The sequence below is a fragment of the Crinia signifera genome, chromosome 1 (genome assembly GCF_055691185.1).
Source record: "Crinia signifera chromosome 1, ASM5569118v1, whole genome shotgun sequence".
Taxonomy (NCBI): Eukaryota; Metazoa; Chordata; class Amphibia; order Anura; family Myobatrachidae; genus Crinia; species Crinia signifera.
The window spans coordinates 74,403,399-74,421,345 of NC_139217.1; the positions used below are offsets into that span (position 1 = coordinate 74,403,399).

General features: G+C 44.6%; 1 protein-coding gene across 14 annotated transcripts in view; it reads left to right on the forward strand.

Moving 5' to 3' along the window:
- The window catches only part of PROM1 (prominin 1), a 179,075-nt gene that overhangs the window by 113,483 nt on the left and 47,645 nt on the right, over window positions 1–17,947 (forward strand). For all 14 annotated transcript variants that reach the window (XR_014464771.1, XR_014464862.1, XR_014465005.1 and 11 more), the window contains one exon: window positions 3,687–3,846. Coding sequence is in view for 11 of the 14 variants with exons in the window: in XM_083163594.1 (XP_083019720.1) it covers window positions 3,687–3,846 (160 nt within the window). In the remaining 3 variants the exon portion in view is untranslated. The remainder of the gene's footprint in view (window positions 1–3,686; window positions 3,847–17,947) is intronic.

The following is a 17,947-nucleotide window of genomic DNA, read 5'->3' on the forward strand; positions in this document are numbered from 1 at the left end:
GGAAAATGAGGTTCAATGTTGATAAATGTAAGGTTATACACTTGGGAGACACAACCAGGGTGCGACTTATAAACTAAATGGGATAATTTTAGGCAAATCAGAATTAGAAAAAACCCAGTAGTCCAAATCGGCAAAAAACTCTGGTGCAGTGCTCAGTGTCAATAAGGCCAACAGAATACTAGCTTGTATAAAAAAATAATGGAAACTAGAGAAGATAATGTAATTATACCAGTCTATAAGGTATTGATTGAATTAGGCCCAATTCTGGGCTGCACACTACAGAAAGGACAATATACTGTAGAGCTCGAAAAAGTCCAGAGAAGGGCTACCAAACTAATAAAAGGGATCGAGTCGTTAACCTTTGACAAAAGATTGACCAAACTAGGAATGTTTACACAAGAAAAGAGGCATTTAAAAGGACAAATATGTACATATATATCAGGAGCAATATAACGAACTATCCCGTACCCTGTTTGTTTTGAGGGCAGTAAGGGTACAGAACTCCCTTCCAGAGGAGGTAGTATGGGCAGACAAATTAAATACATTTAAAATAAGGTTGGACAAACATTTACTGGAAAAAAACATCCAGGGTACAACCAGAGGCGTAACTAGAACTTTGTGGGCCCCATAGCAAAATTTATAATGGGGCCCCCCTAACTCAGGTCTCTACTAAAACACACCGTTTGTGACCATCATCAGTGGGAACAGTAACAATGTGCCCCTCCAATAGATACTTTAAAAATAAAGAATGCACACATTATATGAGAAGGTGTGTGGCCTCGCCTCAAAGGGTAATGCCCCTCACACATTATGTGACACACCGCAATGCCATTAAACATTACACGACCCACCGCAAAGCCCATTACACATTGCACGACCCACCCCAAAGCCCAATACACATTATGCGACACACCGCAAAGCCCAATACACATTATGCGACACACCGCAAAGCCCAATACACATTATGCGACACACCGCAATCCCCAATACACATTACGTGTCACACCGCAAAGCCCAATACACATTACGCGCAACACCGCAAAGCCCAATACACATTACGCGCAACACCGCAAAGCCCAATACACATTACACGACACACCGCAAAGCCCATTACACATTAAGCGATACAACGCAAAGCCCAATACACATTACGCCACACACCGCAAAGCCCATTACGCTACACACCGCAAAGCCCAATACACATTACGCGACACACTGCAAGGCCCATTACACATTATGCATCACACCGCAAAGCCCAATACACATTACGCGTCACACCGCAAAGCCCAATACACATTACGCGTCACACCGCAAAGCCCAATACACATTACGCGACACACCGCAAAGCCCATTACACATAAAGCGATACAACGCAAAGCCCAATACACATTACGCCACACCGCAAAGCCCATTATGCGACACACCACAAAGCCCAATACACATTAAACAACACACCGCAAGGCACATTACGCCACACACCGCAAAGCCCATTACGCGACACACCACAAAGCCCAATACACATTACGCCACACACCGCAAGGCCCATTACACATTATGCGACGCACCGCAAAGCCCAATACACATTACGCGACACACCACAAGGTCCATTACACATTACACAACGCACCGCAAAGCCCAATACACATTACGCGACAATTACAAACTTACCAATATTCTTTCTTATTCTGTCCCACGCTGCTCCTCTCTGCATCACAGGTGCTGGAGTATGAGAGATCTGCGCACCGTCACTATACTGCTGGGCATGGGGGGGGGGGGGGCGCTGCTACTCCCCCCTAGTACTGTCTGCTCTAGCCTCAAGCAGTGCTGCGGAATTTTGAATTTGCCGCTCTCCTGAAGTAAATCACAGCTCACGGATCAGCAGCCAATCAGCCTGCTGATCCGTGAGCAGTGATTAGTTCACGGACAACGGCAGATTTCAAATGCTGCTGCGCTATCACTATACTTAGTTTGTTTCACTGGTGGGGGGCACGGGGAGTTTTGCCGGGGACCGCAGAGGGTGTAAACGGTGGGGAGAGTATAAGCGGCAGCGTGAGGCTGGGGGAGGTGGTGGCTGTGGTGAGCGGCTGTGTGTCTCTAAACACAGCCACTGACCACCATACTTCACTGCCAGGCAGGATTCCTCCCTCTGCCGCCCCGCACTGTCAGTCCCCACTGCCTGCGTCAGCGTGCCAGAGCTAGGCAGTAGGCAGCAGCGCAGCAGACAATCTCTCCCACAAAGTTTCTTCCGGACTCATGTCCCGCCCCCCGTTCAGCTTCTTGTTTCCCTCCAGCTAGCAGCTTCACACAGGCAGATGCGGCAGCTGTGGCTCCCTCAAAAAATAATAAAATATCTTAGCACAGTGCAGGGGAGTGCTAGCTGTCCATCAGGCCCCCCCAGCCGCCGGGCCCCATAGCAGCTGCACCCCCTGCACCCTCCGTAGTTCCGCCACTGGGTACAACCATAATCGGTATTTAGACCAAAGTTACAATAAGTAGATTATATTACAAGGGGGTATCACAGCTAGGCAATACATCTGATGCCTGGTGCACACCAGGACGACTAGGGCCCGATCCCCTCAATCTAGATCCAATTCCGACCAATTGGATGTAGATTGTGTGGTGATTGGGCCCTTTTCTGTCCTGGTGTGGACCAATACCGATCCGATGCGCGGTCCCGCGGGTCGGTCAGTCGTTATTCAGATCCTACCTGCTGCAGGTAGGATCTGAATAACGACCATACTGCCGGGTGCGGGTCGCCATTGGATCGGACCCGCTCACGGTGCACATCGTGAGCGGATCGTGCCCCCCCGCATCATCGTGAGCGGGTCTGAAGAAACACTGACGACCCGCTCACAATGTGCATCGTGAGCAGGTCGTCGTGGTGCGTACCCTACATTAGTTAGATCTGCAAACAAGGTTGAATTTGATGGACATATGTCTTTTTTTTAACCTCCGCTACAATGTTACTATAACACGACTCTGTATTTGGAATAGATCCCCCTTGGGTGCTAACCACTGTGCCACTCAAGCAATTAAGAATAATAAACCCATTTACTGTAATAATGTTGTTTTGCAGTTTGCATACACAAGGAGGACAATATCCTGAAATGTGTTTGAAGTACATTCAGTACTATGAACATTCTCTGCCTTCAGGATTGCTAGATGTGTTTAGGTCAAAGTTTAAATATTAAAAAGCATGGCGACTTCTCCAAGAAAACACCTCTTACATGTCTGAACATCACAAGCACACCATGACAGTTCTTACATGAAAACTGATCCCACAGGCAAAAGGGAAAAAATACCTTAAATCTGATAAGAAGAAGTCAAAAGTTAAAGAGAAAAGTTTATGAAATATGCAGTCAGGAAGGAAAAGAAAATTCTGACTTTACACCCAAACGTCCATTTAAAAGTGTGTACTGTATTTTGATTCACGACTCATCCTGTGCCTTGTTTGCCTCCTTCATGATATACAGTACTGTATTTTTTTTTTTTGTAGTTCATTTTATTTGACTGTATACTAGTTTAAATGTATACCAGGAATGGGCAGCCCTTGGATCTCCATCTTGTTGGTGAACTACATCTCCCAGCATTCCCGTCTTGGGTTTGTAGTTCAACTACATCTGGGATACCTAAAAGTGTCCAGCACTGATCATAAATGATGAGCGTTTTCTATATATTTTTTGTAGATGTGAAGAACATTCTGGAATCCATTGGAGCAAATATCACTCATTTTTCCAAAATGATCCCAGTCCTACATATAATATCCAACCTAACGGCATATCTAACGCTGAGTGAAATGTATGTCCGGGACTATTACCCTGTAGTTGAACAGTATGACTTTTACAGGTACAGTACTAGCTCTGATGTCTCTTAGACTAGTCTTCTCTTCTCCTTTTGCCTCTCATGCTATGTGGATTTTAAAGTTTAAAGGGCCCATTTACATAACATTTGGTATCCGGATGGCTGACTGACAATGTCTAGGTTGAATAGTTCAACAACATATTTATTTATTATTTATTTATTAACAGTTTCTAATATAGCACAGCATATTCTGTTGCACTTTACAAAAGGAGACAGTGTCACAACAAACAGGGTATTTACAGACAGTCAAAAGGTAGGAGGGCCCTGCTCGCAAGCTTACAATCTATAGAGAAATAGGCATTGATACATGAGAATATATACTGTATACTTTATTGCATCGATTCCACCAGAATGCAAGGTTCCGTGACTGTTTCTGGAATTTGATAAGCTTGCCTGAAGAGATGAGTTTTCAGGGAACGTTTATAGGTTTGGAGACTGGGGGAGAGTCTAATTGTGCTTGGGAGGGCATTCCACAGAGTGGGTGCAGCCCGAAGAAAGTCCTGCAATCGGGAATGGGAGCGAGTAATGAGTGTGGATGAGAGATGCAGATCTTGGGAGGAGCGTAGAGTTCAGCTTGGAAGATATTTTGAGATAAGAGAAGATATGTATGTTGGTGTAGTTTGGTTTAAGACTTTGTGTGTAAGTAAAATAATTTTGTATTGAATACGGTAGAATACAGGTAACCAATGAAGTGACTGACAGAGTAGCTTTGCAGACGATGACGGTAAGGGCGAATATTGAATATGTTTTTTAGGTGCATGTGGCATGATTTTGAGACAGATTGAATGTGGGGTACAAAGGAAAGTTCAGAGTCAGTGTAACACCTAGGCAGCGAGCTTGAGAGGTAGGAGTGATTGTCATCTTCTCAACAGCAATAGAGATAACTGGTTGTTACCTACTATTTAATGGTGGAAATATAATTAATTCTGTCTATGAAATATTAAGTTTGAGGTGGCGAGATGACATCCAGGATGAAACAGCAGAAAGGCATTCAGAGACACTGCTCAATACAGATGGGGACAGGTCAGGGGAGGATAGGTAGAACTGAGTATCATTCGCATACAGATGATATGGAAATCCAAAAGAGCTGATTAGTTTGGCAAGAGATGAGGTATAGATTGAGAAAAGCAGAGGACCTAAAACTGAACCCTGAAAGAGGTAGCGAAGAGGAGGTAGAATCAGAGAAACGAACACTAAAGGAGCAGTTAGATAGGTAGGATAAGAACCAACAGTGTCAAAAGCAGCAGAGAGATCTAGAATAATTATTAGTGAATAGTGGCCTCTAGACTTGGCAGTGACCAGATCATTCACAACTTTAGTCAGTGCTGTCTCAGCATGACTGAAGCGGGTCCAGTAAGTTGTGCGAGTTAAGAAAGTGTGTGAGGCGAGTATAGGCAAGTCTTTCAAGTAGTTTGGAGGTGCATGGAAGTTGAGAGATGGGAATGTAGTTTATGAGAGAGCTTGGGTCAGAATTCAGTTTTTTCAGAATCGGAGTTATAACTGCATATTAAGATCAACATTCGTTTTTCAAACTTTTGTCATTTTTTTAAACTTTTTTCTATATTTTACAATTCACGTGGAATCCAATTGGGTGCAGAGCTTGGCTAGCAAAGTGGTGCACTAATTAGGGGTCCACCTGCTCATGTGTCCACTTTGACACCAATATGTCACAGTTGTTGAAAGTAGATGCAATACAGAACATAAACTTCTAAATGATATGAAGAAAGAAAGTAATATAATACAGTCTGCAAGTAAAATTTCCATATTGTATAATGTTTCATAAAATAATGTGATAGCTTGAGGGGGATAATTGCAATGGTGCATCAACTTTTTTCAAACTAGTGTTAAGTGACAAAATGCAAATCAAATGCCATTGATAGATTTAAAGTTCATACACACTGGGCGACTATGGGCGACTATGCCCAGCGTGTATGGACAGCAATGAGCGCTATCATCGCTGGGGAGAAAGCCGCTCAGTGCATACACCCTGAGGGACTTTCCCCTTCCCCGGCACCATCAGCGGGGGGAGGCTATGCAAAGCCACCCTCTATTACCAGCAGATGAGCAGCTTTCCCGGCGATGATGCGGGAGCGTGCAGTAGCACTCACCGCCAGGGCGTACACACTGGGCGGCTTTAAGCTGAAAGCCGCTCAAACATGCTGTTTTGAGCAACTTTCAGCTCAAAGTCGCCCAGTGTGTATGGGCCTTTAGGGGTAAATTTACGAAGATGGCCTATAGCAACCAACCAGATTCTATTATCTTTTAGAAGGTGCTAAATAAATAAGTATATTCTTATTGGTTGCTCTGGGTAACATCCCATCTTTAATAGAACTCCCAGTCTCAATTCTTAGTTAAGTAAAATAAAAGGAAAAAATTTGATTCATTTAAAAACATTTTTGGGGAAATGCCGTGCAGAATATCAAACCAAAAGCTGGGGCATTACAATGGCGGGACTTTGCACAAACGTGCTGTTTCGTACTCAGGAACTTTTCCTGTGCTTCCATGCAGCTCTGTTCTCCAACCTTAGGCCTGCTTGTGTTTATTACTGGATACACCGGCCCAGAGGCGTAACTAGAGCTTTGTGGGCCCCATAGCAAACTCTTAAAAGGGCCCCCCCCATGAAAAAAACACATAGGCCTACACTAAAAAAAAAAAAAAAAAAAAACATCCTCTGCACTGCAGGCTCACCCCTTTCCCACTACACAGAGATGCAGGACAATAGGGAGGAGATAGATAAAAGGTGGTAGGGAGGGGATACAGAGACGCGCGATGGTGGGGAGGGGATACAGTGACGCTAGGCGGTGGGAAGGGGATGCAGAGACGCTAGACGGTTGGGAGGGGATACAGAGACGCTAGACGGTGGGGAGGAGATACAGAGACGCTAGACGGTGGGGAGGGGATACAGAGACGCGAGACGGTGGGGAGGGGATACAGAGACGCTAGCCAGTGGGGAGAGATGTTAGATGGTGGGGAGGGAGACACTAAGGGGTAGGGAGAGAGGATAGTGTGATTCTGGGTGGCAGTCACACTCTAGTAACCAACACCAATAAGCACTATTTACATACAGATGATAAATTATTTGAAATGATACGTACAGTACAAGTGGGGTAATTACATAAACACATTTACTCACCTCAGACTGCCTGCAGTTGCTCTTCTAAATTATCCTGGCTGTCAGGCTCTCTCTGGCCATGTTGTCAGACCAGGATAGAGATACCACCTGACCTCATCTCAACTGGCCCCCTGACTGTTGAATACCCTGCCTGCCCTGGCCACCAGGACATCACCCCGGAATGCCGCTACGTGGGATCAGCGGTCAAGCAGCCCCTCCACCGGACAGTGCCCAACATTAGAGCTGCGGTCCCCCTTAACTCCCCGCTGGCCACCCCCCTGACATCAGCGTCTCCTGGACTCCCCCCCCCCCCCTGCCCAGGTCTCTGCCCGGCATCAGCATCGCGGTCCCTCATAAATCCCCGCTGGCCGCAGCCGCCACCACCTGACCCGCGACTCCCCCCCCCCCCCTGCACAATGGCGCACATGCATCAGCTTCAATTGACCTGCCCCCTCGCACAGCAGACGTCCGGACTCCATCCCCATCTGTCTGCCATCACCGTGGCCGGCATCTGCATGACCCGGACCCCCGCCGTTCACGCTGATTGTCAGCAGTCACACAGCCTCCCGCAGTAGATATTAGCAGTGAGCTGACGCTGCTCCCTGGCTGGCCGCAACACCATTATATGGAAAAATGAAAAAACATCTTTATGGTGCAGGGGGTAGCATGCTGGGCCCGCGGGCCCCCCCCCCAGCTGCCGGGCCCCATAGCAACTGCACCCACTGTAGTTACGCCACTGCACCGGCCTTTACAGTACTTTTAGGGAGATCCCAGAGAAATACAGTCTTGGGACATACAGTATGCACCGTATAGATATAAATGCTTTACATTCCAGTAAGGTCATGGCAAGATTGATGTAAAAGTGTCAGAGTTATGGGGCTGAGGTTTTGTCCAGACATGTTGAACAGTTATATTAGAAATATTCATCTTCTCTATCTATAAAGTGAGGGATTTATTGCTGGATTTCTCTGTTTATTAGCCATATTTCATTAACCACTATTAATGTATGCCCTGAGCTATATGTGTTTTTCATTTTAATTATTTAACTCCACCCCACTCCCCAAGGAGATAAATTAGGCTTGGTCTCTGTCGATATTCCTTAATTTGTACTGTGTGAGATTTGATGATTATGGTGCTCTATTCCAGATTTGCCCCTAGGCACCTGCCATGGGGTGACACTTGGTGGGGTGGAGGGTGGCGGTTGGGGGGGAGGGTGGGGTTTGGAGTGATGAGAACCTTGCTAGGCTGATGACTAGATGAGGCCAGGTGATTTTATTTATCAATATGACTTTTTTTTTTATAACTAGTGAGGTAGAGGCAGTGGTCAGTAAATTGTGGAGGTGTTGAGGTTAATGTTGCTTTTGGCAGTTAAGAGGCTTCAACCTGAACTGGGTGACAGATAATGTTGTGCCTAGAGCTGGTGTGACCACTAAATCCACCACTGTTTGTACCAGGGTTGCCTACCCACCTGGAATGGCCAGGCGGGTCCCGGAAATCGGGTCCCCCTCCTGGCCCTTGGAAAGAGAGGCAAGTTTCCGAAATGCACGTAGTGTCCCACTCCCCCAAACATTTTGTCACATCAGCAGCCCTGCCCCATCCTGCCCCTTTCCGTAAGTGGACCCACCCCCGGCCTCACTAAACTGGCTGCCCTCTCCTGGATAGGGCAGTCAGAATGTAGGCAACCCTGGTCTGTACTACAGATAAATAATTGTGGGACCTGCTGCAGATCTCAACTTTGCTACTTACACAAGTTTGGCAATAACACCCAACCAACATTCTGCCAAATTTAACACAGAAAACAAATGCTACCTGTGTACAAGGGGCCTTATTCTGATTTGCATGAAGCTCCGTACATAGTAGAGATGAGCGCCGGGGCCAAAGATTTGGATTTGGATTCATCGCCAGGATTTGGATTTGGCTTTGTCAAGCGGCGGTGAAAAGATTTGGATTTTTTTCAAAAATGGTCAAAAAACTCCCAAATCACGTAATTTTTTTCGTTTTTTGGTCCCTACAACCTCAACAACCTTAATTCCCAGCCCTTTCCAGACAATTTTGACCACTTTACAGCTCACAATGTTGTTTTCATTCAATTTTGGATAAGGTCTGCAGCAAGCTGGCTGGAATTTCTGACAGTATAGTATGGGTGCAGTACACACAAACAATAAAGAGAAAAATAGTTTTATATTTTTACTGCTATTTTTTGGTAATGTGCAACTTATATAACGCTGCGTGGAGGCAGAACAATCACACATGGAACTTATGGTGTATACTATTGGGGTGCAGTATACACCAAACAAATAAAGAAAAGCAAAAATTATTTTTATATTGTATTTTTTTTTTATGGACGGGGCTTGTATAACACGACGTGGAGGCAGAACATTCACACAGGGAACTTGTTCTGAAAGTAGTATATGGTGTATTGGATTGCAGTGCAGCACACCACACAACACAATGGAAAAAATAAATTAAAAGCAGACTGCCACTTATGTATTAACATTCCTGAGGATACAACACAAGGAACTTCCTGATTTCCAACACAAATTTTTTATTAGACCGAAGAATTCAGGGAAGTTGTTTTTCTTTCCCATTGCCAATTTTATTGATTATTTGCTAAAGAAACATTACATCACTCTTATACTCTGTTACAATGTTTGAATTTCTGATAGTACTCCTTGTTACCTGTATGTTTCACTATGTCAAAATGACGTGTACTGTCTTTAAATCCCTTGAAAAATTTAAATAAAGAATATATAAAAAAAAAGCAGACTGCCAGCGTGCCTGTGTACTTTACCACACTACACTGACTGTCTAACACACGACCAGTACAATATAAGTATATAATATAACCCAGCACAAACCCCAGCAAACAAATACCTCTGCACTGCACAAACCGCTCTGCACTGCACAACACCCCTCTGCACAACCCCCAGACCCCTGAACTGCAGAGCTGTGCGTAGCTTGTGGAAGTGTGACTGTGAAAGGGCACCGAATTCTCGGGACACCGAGCCTTTATAGACTTGGCGTCTCACGAGAATCCGATGCCAGATTGCCGTGTTCAGCCTCGCATGGGTTTCCGAACAAAGCTGGAAACTCGCGAGCGCGGGTCGTCGAGCTGGCTGAGTTCGGAGCGGTTCGGATTCCGGAGAATCCGGACCACTCATCTCTAGTATATTGCCGCATATAGTGAGTTTGAGCAAACTGCTTAGGTGCTGTATCGAACATACACAGCATTGCGGATCTCCGGCCTCTTCTCTCAGTATATATAATGGGAGTTTCAGGGTGTCACTTAAGCATAGTCACAGAAGGGAACCATCTTGTGCAGAGTGCTTCACGCAGTGTGGTCAGTTATGGTGGGCAGTGATGCAATCGCTTCCCGTTATAGACAGCGGTACTTTGGGCAGTGAGAGAGGACTGACCGCTTCTGCAGTTACCTCTCCCCAATTGGCACACATTGCATGCTGAGATGGGGACAGAGGCTGCTGAAGTAAGTCTCCTCTCTCACTGTCTAATGTCCCACTGTCTGCAATGGAGAGGTGTGGGACTCAGCCACCTCTTGGCCCCTCCAACAGGCCTAGGTAAAGAATACCTACTTCCCCTTTCCATCTCGGTGCCACAGCACATAGTATGTGCCACATTTACAGTACTTTGTGAAATCTCAGTTCTTGACTCCACACACCTACATGGTTTCATAGTGTAAATATGCCCCATCCACATATCCCGTACATGGTTTCATAATAAAAAATGTGCCCCATCCATGCTCCATTGTTTCAGCATACTTGCCTAATCTCCTGGATTGCCCAGAAGGCTCCCAAAAATCAGAAAGGGGCAGCTCGAGGTCTGGCAAATATGCATTTCAACTGTGGCTATAAGACATGTTCCAGTAGGTCACAGTGCATTCTGGGATCACAGTTCAGGTGACAGTTCTGATGTTTTAGGGATTGCGCATGGTCTGTTATGCGCATGTGCAGCTCCCGTAGCAAATGGCTTCGGCGACTTGCATAATCACCGATCCATTCACAAGGATTGGGGTGGGCTAGGGGGACTGCAGTGGGGATCCCCCATGGGAACTACCAGTCTGCCAGGGGAATTTTGGAATTTGATAAGCTTGCCTGAAGAGATGAGTTTTCAGGGAACGTTTATAGGTTTGGAGACTGAGGGAGAGTCTTATTGTGCTTGGGAGGGCATTCCACAGCCCAAAGAAAGTCCTGCAGTCGGGAATGGGAGCGAGTAATGAGTGTGGATGAGAGACGCAGATCTTGGAAGGAGCCTAGAGGTCGGTTGGTAGATATTTTGAGATAAGAGAAGATATGTATGTTGGTGTAGTTTGGTTTATGGCTTTGTGTGTAAGTAAGAGAATTTTGTATCAAGTACGATAGAATACAGGTAACCAATGAAGTGACTGACAGAGTAGCTTTGCAGACGATGAACGTCTGGCTAGCAAGATTAGCCTTGCAGCTGCATTCATGATGGACTGTAGTGGTGAAGGCAAATAAGGAGACTATTGCAATGATCAATGCGTGAGATGATGAGAGCAAGGATTAGAGTTTTTGCAGTGTCTTGTGTAAGGTAAGGGTGAATATTGAATATGTTTTTTAGGTGCATGTGGCATGATTTTGAGACAGATTGAATGTGGGGTACAAAGGAAAGTTCAGAGTCAAGGATAACACCTAGGCAGCGAGCTTGAGAGGTAGAAGTGATTGTCATATTCTCAACAGCAATAGAGATATCAGGTTGGAAATTACTATTTATTGGTTTATCGGTAATATAATTAATTCTGTCTATGGAAATATTAAGTTTGAGGTGGCGAGATGACATCCAGGATGAAACAGCAGAAAGGCATTCAGAGACACTGCTCAATACAGATGGGGACAGGTCAGGGGAGGATAGGTAGAGCTGAGTATCATCCACATACAGATGATACTGAAATCCAAAAGAGCTGATTAGTTTGCCAAGAGATGAGGTATAGATTGAGAAAAGCAGAGGACCTAAAACTCAACCCTGAGGTACTCCAACCGAGATAGGTAGCGAAGAGGAGGTAGAATCAGAGAAACAAACCCTAAAGGAGCAGTTAGATAGGTACTGTAGGATAAGAACCAAGAGAGGGCTGTGTCTTTAAGACCTAGGGATTGTAGTGTTTTTATGAGAAGTGTGTGGCCAACAGTGTCAAAAGCAGCAGAGAAGCTACAGGGTCTCTAGAGGGGTGCTATCACTCGCTGAAGCTACAGCTTCAGGTACTTTGTTATCTTACTCACAACTCCAGTCCCGGTTTTCCCTCTCCCATAAGGATTTTTTTAAATTCCTTCAACTTAGGCATTGGCTATACGATATAACTCCTACTCCCCATGTTGTGTCCTCAATCCCTTTGTACATTCAGAATAAACTGACTTGTGCAAATAGTAGAGGAGGAATCACCTGGTGGTATAACCTATTGGTTGAACCGTCGGGCATTGTAAAATTTTCATCTTTATTGAAGTGGGAACGGGATTTGAATGAAAGTATCAATGAAGAGGAATGACACCAAATATTTCAAATTTGTTTCAAAGTGTCTAAATGTATTTCCCATACCGAACAATACTATAAATTACTTCACCGCCTATACATGACTCCAGTTTTATTGCATAAATTCAACCCAACTAATTCTAATCTATGCTGGCGGGGATGTGGATATGTAGGTTCCTTATTACACATATTCTGGGAATGCCCATATATTTCCAACTTTTGGACAGCTGTGTTTGCACTAATCTCAACGGTTCTGAAAATCCCGATTTCCCCGACCCCAAAAGTAGCAATTTTTCATTTATATAACGGAGGTCTGACTAATAAGGACAGATATGTTATGGGCCACATCCTAATCACATCTAAAACTCTGATTGCACAGAATTGGCGATCCACCCGAACCCCAACTATCCCTCAAATTGAACAAGCAGTTCAAAGCCACCGCGAATATGAATCAGCTGGAGTGCGTTACTCCTCCTCGTCCTCCAACCCGTTAATCAAATGGCTTGGATGGATCGAATATTGGACATCCAGACCTTAGTTCATATCTGACTATTACAGATGGGCCACTGATCTCACTCTATTGATTAACCTCTCCGCGCTACTTATTGCTTTTGAGTGCCTTTTGACTGATACGTACACTTTAGGTTGATTTATACTTACACTTATGATCGTATCCATATGTATACCTTTTATTTTGCTCCTTTATGTTACCTGCCCCTGAATGTTACCCTTTTTTTTTTCCCCTCTGTACCGTATGATTTTGTTTGTTATCGTATAAAACCAATAAAAACTAATGTTTAAAAAAAAAAAAACAGCAGAGAGATCTAGAAGAATCAGTAGTGAATAGTGGCCTTTAGACTTAGCAGTGACCAGATAATTCACAACTTTAGTCAGTACTGTCTCTGTGGAGTGTTGGGAACTAAAGCATGACTGAAGCAGGTCCAGTAAGTTGTGCGAGTTAAGAAAGTGTGTGTGTGGCCGATGCAACCTCTTTAAAATGGCCAGTTATCCCAAACTCCTATATGTGTTATAAAATGACCCGTATTTTACTGACTAAATCTGATCTATCGTCCATTAACGCCATTATATCCAAATTTATCTGGAATTCTAAGAAACCCAGGATTAGTCTTTCCAAACTGATGCAGACCATTGAGAGAGGGGGAGTCATCCTACCCAATATCAATTACTAAAACCTAGCCTCTCTTCTCCGCTTTGCGGTGGACTGGATCACTGGTTCTAATGTTTTCACCGATGTGTCTATTGACTCTCAACTGTGTCTTCCCGTCTCTCTTGGTTTTCTCTTACATGCATGTCCCTCCCAACTTAAGTCTGCCCACTTTGACAACCTTCTTTTATCCTCCACCATCTATGCCTAGAGACGAGCTAGGAAGTCTCTTAACTTACAACACTACCACTCGCTATCCCTTCCATTAACAGGTAACTTGGAGTTCCAAATTGGTAACACCTCACCCCCTTTTAGCACCTGGCGCTCATCGGGTATCACATGTCTACGAAACCTCTTAAACACCTCTCATGCCCCATTGACATTTGACGAGGCCGTGACACGTTTCCATCTCCTTCCACACCACAGATTTGCTTACTTTCAAGCTATACACTACTTACAATCTATTCTTTCTAAACTTCAACCCCATGACATCACAAATTCCTTAGATTCTGTTATCCGAACTTGCACCCACTCTATCTCTAATATATATGCTCGCATCCACCCAGAAATAGACACTGACACTGATCTCCCAGACCTACATAAATGGGCTTCACTAACTTCAACCCCTGAGCCTGATGTTATTTTATCCACATTGATCTTAAATATTAAGCTTATCCCTTATAGATCCTACCAAGAAATGTTTTACAAAATCCTCCACAGGGCCTATTTTTCCCCTAAAAGATGCCACCTGATGGGTGTTGCGGATACCTCTGATTGCCCAAAATGTCACTCCCCTGGAGCTGAACTCTATCACTGCCTCTGGGCATGCCCTCATATACAAACATTCTGGAACATTATACATAACTATGCCACTTACTCTCTAAAACTACAATTTCAGTGTAACGCATCCTGGGCTCTAATTGGCTATGTAGCTGATCAAGTATCCATGCCAGAGAGTGATAAAAAACTCCTTGTGATTCTCTCGGCGGCAAGCAAGAAAGCTATATTACAACAGGGGATTCAGGATACTGCACCCTCCCTGGAAATGATGACTTCTAGACTTTTTTTATTTACCATGGATTGGCTGGAAACCTCCCTGCACAAGGAATCTATGACTCCTGCACCATTTAAATGCTGGGGGAAATACATCCAGACTTTACCATCTGGAACGGAGTTGGCAATTCAGACCTGTTTCCAGTCCACTTCATGGTACACTCTCCAAGCCCTTCAAAATAGGACCCCCATCGCACTTTAATTGCCCACAAATGGCCCTTTTTATGTTTCCCTCTTCTCTCCCTATCACTTCTTCCATTTCTCTTTTCCTCTATCTTGGTCTCCTGCTGGATGGCTGGATTGGTCCATGGATGGGTTGATGGCTTGGGGTAGGAGCGGGCAGATATCTTGCTTCTTTTTTAGTTATAAGTTTTCTTTCTGTTGTTGATGTTGTCGTGGTTAATGTTATGTTTGCTACTACTGCTCTTACTAATACCATTTACTGATCTCTTTTATTATATTATTCATAACTGCTGTTTAGTAGTGGTCTCGCTGTAAACCGAATATCTAAACCCCTTTTTACTCCATGTAATGGAACCCCTATGGGAGTTAACTCTCTCTTGGCACTCATTTCCTTGTTAATGTTTGACAGCGAGAGTCACTTTACTTAATCTTTTCTTGATCATTATACAGTATATTGATGAGAAATATTGGAAAATGGTGGTTTGTTCCTCAATCATACGATTCTATGCTCTTAATTTCTGTATTTGTTATTATCTTTGATTTTTGAGGTTCAATAAAATATATTTTGAAAGAAAAAAAAAAGTGTGTGTGGCGAGTGTAAGCAAGTCTTTCAAGTTGTTTGGAGGTGCATGGAAGTTGGGAGATGGGACGGTAGTTTGAGAGAGAGCTTTGGTCATATAACTGCGTGTTTGAACAATGAAGGAAAGACACCAGTAGAGAAAGAGAGGTTACAGATTTTAGTTAAGATTGGGATGAGTACAGGAGACAGAGATGTACTTATTTGTGAGGGTATAGGGTCCATTCTGATACACCTACAATCTCCAGCATAGGTGACAAGATGCTTCTGGCCTATGGCAGTTGCAGCATTGCCGATCTCATTCAGCGAGTGTTTAATATTCTCCAATTCTTCTGTCATCTGTGTTAAGTTCCCGGTTTGTTCTTGATCTCAGGGCTTCACACATTAGCATTATAATCATTTCAGAATTGCATTCATATGCTGACAATTGGCTATGTCATATTGGCCCTTATTCTAGTTGAATCGGACAGATGCGTATTTTCAGACAGGAACCGCGTGTTCTTAGCCCCGCCTGCTGGACCGAGTGGTTAGGCAGCACCGAGCGCTCCAGACCACTTGGGCATTTCTCTGTACAAAAGCAGGGATATGGGCAGGCAGCTGGCATCCGGCTATGTCATATGTCCGCCCTCCACCCGTGCGTCACTGCCGGATTACCATACGTACGCCCAGCGTTTTCATGGGAACGCCCATGAAACGCGGGGGCGTACGCATATGGTAATGAGCAAAATCAGCCCTACACCCCCCTCTCCACCCCCTGCTCGGATGGTTCTGTACAATCATTTTCTGCACGGACCTCACACCGTGTTCGGACGTGTGAGGCGTTCGCACATGCGCAGATACGCCTCTGCACATGCGCAAACACCAACCATCTGCCATCCGTCCGCATTTGGAGCCATCCGACTCAATCAGAATAAGGGCCATTGTGTCATTTTGTTTTAGATTAGTCATGCGGGATCACAAAAAAATATTATTTTTGTGTTCAACTGCAGTTTATATATAGTGTGGTGAAACAGGGTTACTTTCACCAGAGAGTGATGTTTTTCACAACTGCCCTGTAAGGAGTTAAAGTGGAGCAGTCCAGCCTCAGAGAGTGCTTTGCAGCCAGGTAAGAGAACCTGGTTCACTGCAAAGTCAGGAATGGGTCTCTGAGGTGTGCTTGAGGGAGAGAAGGGTGGTCTCTCAAGCAGAAATTTTTTATTAGTGGGTGCACCGTGGGAGGGGCGTGTCTATCACCATCTATGGGGCATTAATGCAAGCTAAATAAAAGGTGACTTAATTATGTATATGGGCTTCAGAATTAATCATTCCCCTGTAATGTCCATTACACATAATGTCACACACCGTAATGCCCATTACACACAATTCCACAAACTGTAAGGCCCATTAGAAATAATGCCACACACTATAATGCCCATTACATATAATGCCGCACATCGTAATGCCCATTACACATAATGCCACACATCATAATGCCCATTACACATAATGCCACATACCAAAATGCCCATTCAACATAATGCCACACACCAAAATGCCCATTCAACATAATGCCACACATCATAATGCCCATTACACATAATGCCACACACCGTAATGCCCATTAGAAATGATACCACACACCTTAATGCTTATTACGTATTGTGCCACACAAAAAAATGCCCACTACATATTTTACCACATAAGTGCTGCTTACCTACATGCTTGTAGCCAGAGGTATATTGTCTAATGCCAGGGAATTCATTCTCGTTGCCACAGAGGATTACATGCACGTTGCCAGGGGGGAAATTACATGCTAATTTCTTGAGGGAATTACATGCTCGTTGCTATGGGGAGTTACATGCTCATTGCTGCAGGTATGACATACTCGTTGGTACTTATGTAGTATCTGGGCTGCCGATTTTGTGATTGTATGCCTTACCTTAAGGCATACAATCAGATGCGATGCGATGCGATTCAATCCGATTTTGCATAGGATTCAATGTTAAGAAGGTCCTGTTCATTTCCCCACTATCCAAGTAGGCATAGAGTTGATTATATATAGCGTGGCGAGCGCAGCGAGCCACCGAGCCCGAAGCGTGGCGAGCGGCCGCATTTTTCTTAAAAAGTATTCTGTGTCCCCTCGCGGGGCTCGCTACGCTCGCCACGCTTCGGGCTCGGTGGCTCGCTACGCTCGCCACAGGTTTATATCCAACTCCATGCCCTCTTGGATAGTGGGGAAAGGAAAAGGACCCCTTTTTCCCATTGAATTCTATGTTAAAATGGACTCAGACCATTTTAACATTGAATCCTATGGAAAAATCTTGACCATCGCATCGCATACGATTTGGTCGCATGCGATGCGATCCGATCCGATTTCTAAATCGGACGCTCAGATACTACATAAGTACCTACTCGTTGCTATGGGTAGTTACATGCTCATTGCCGGGGGGGGTAGGTGCTTGTTGCTGGTGGGAGTTATATGCTTGTTGTCAGGGGGAGGGGGTTTGCATGCTCATTG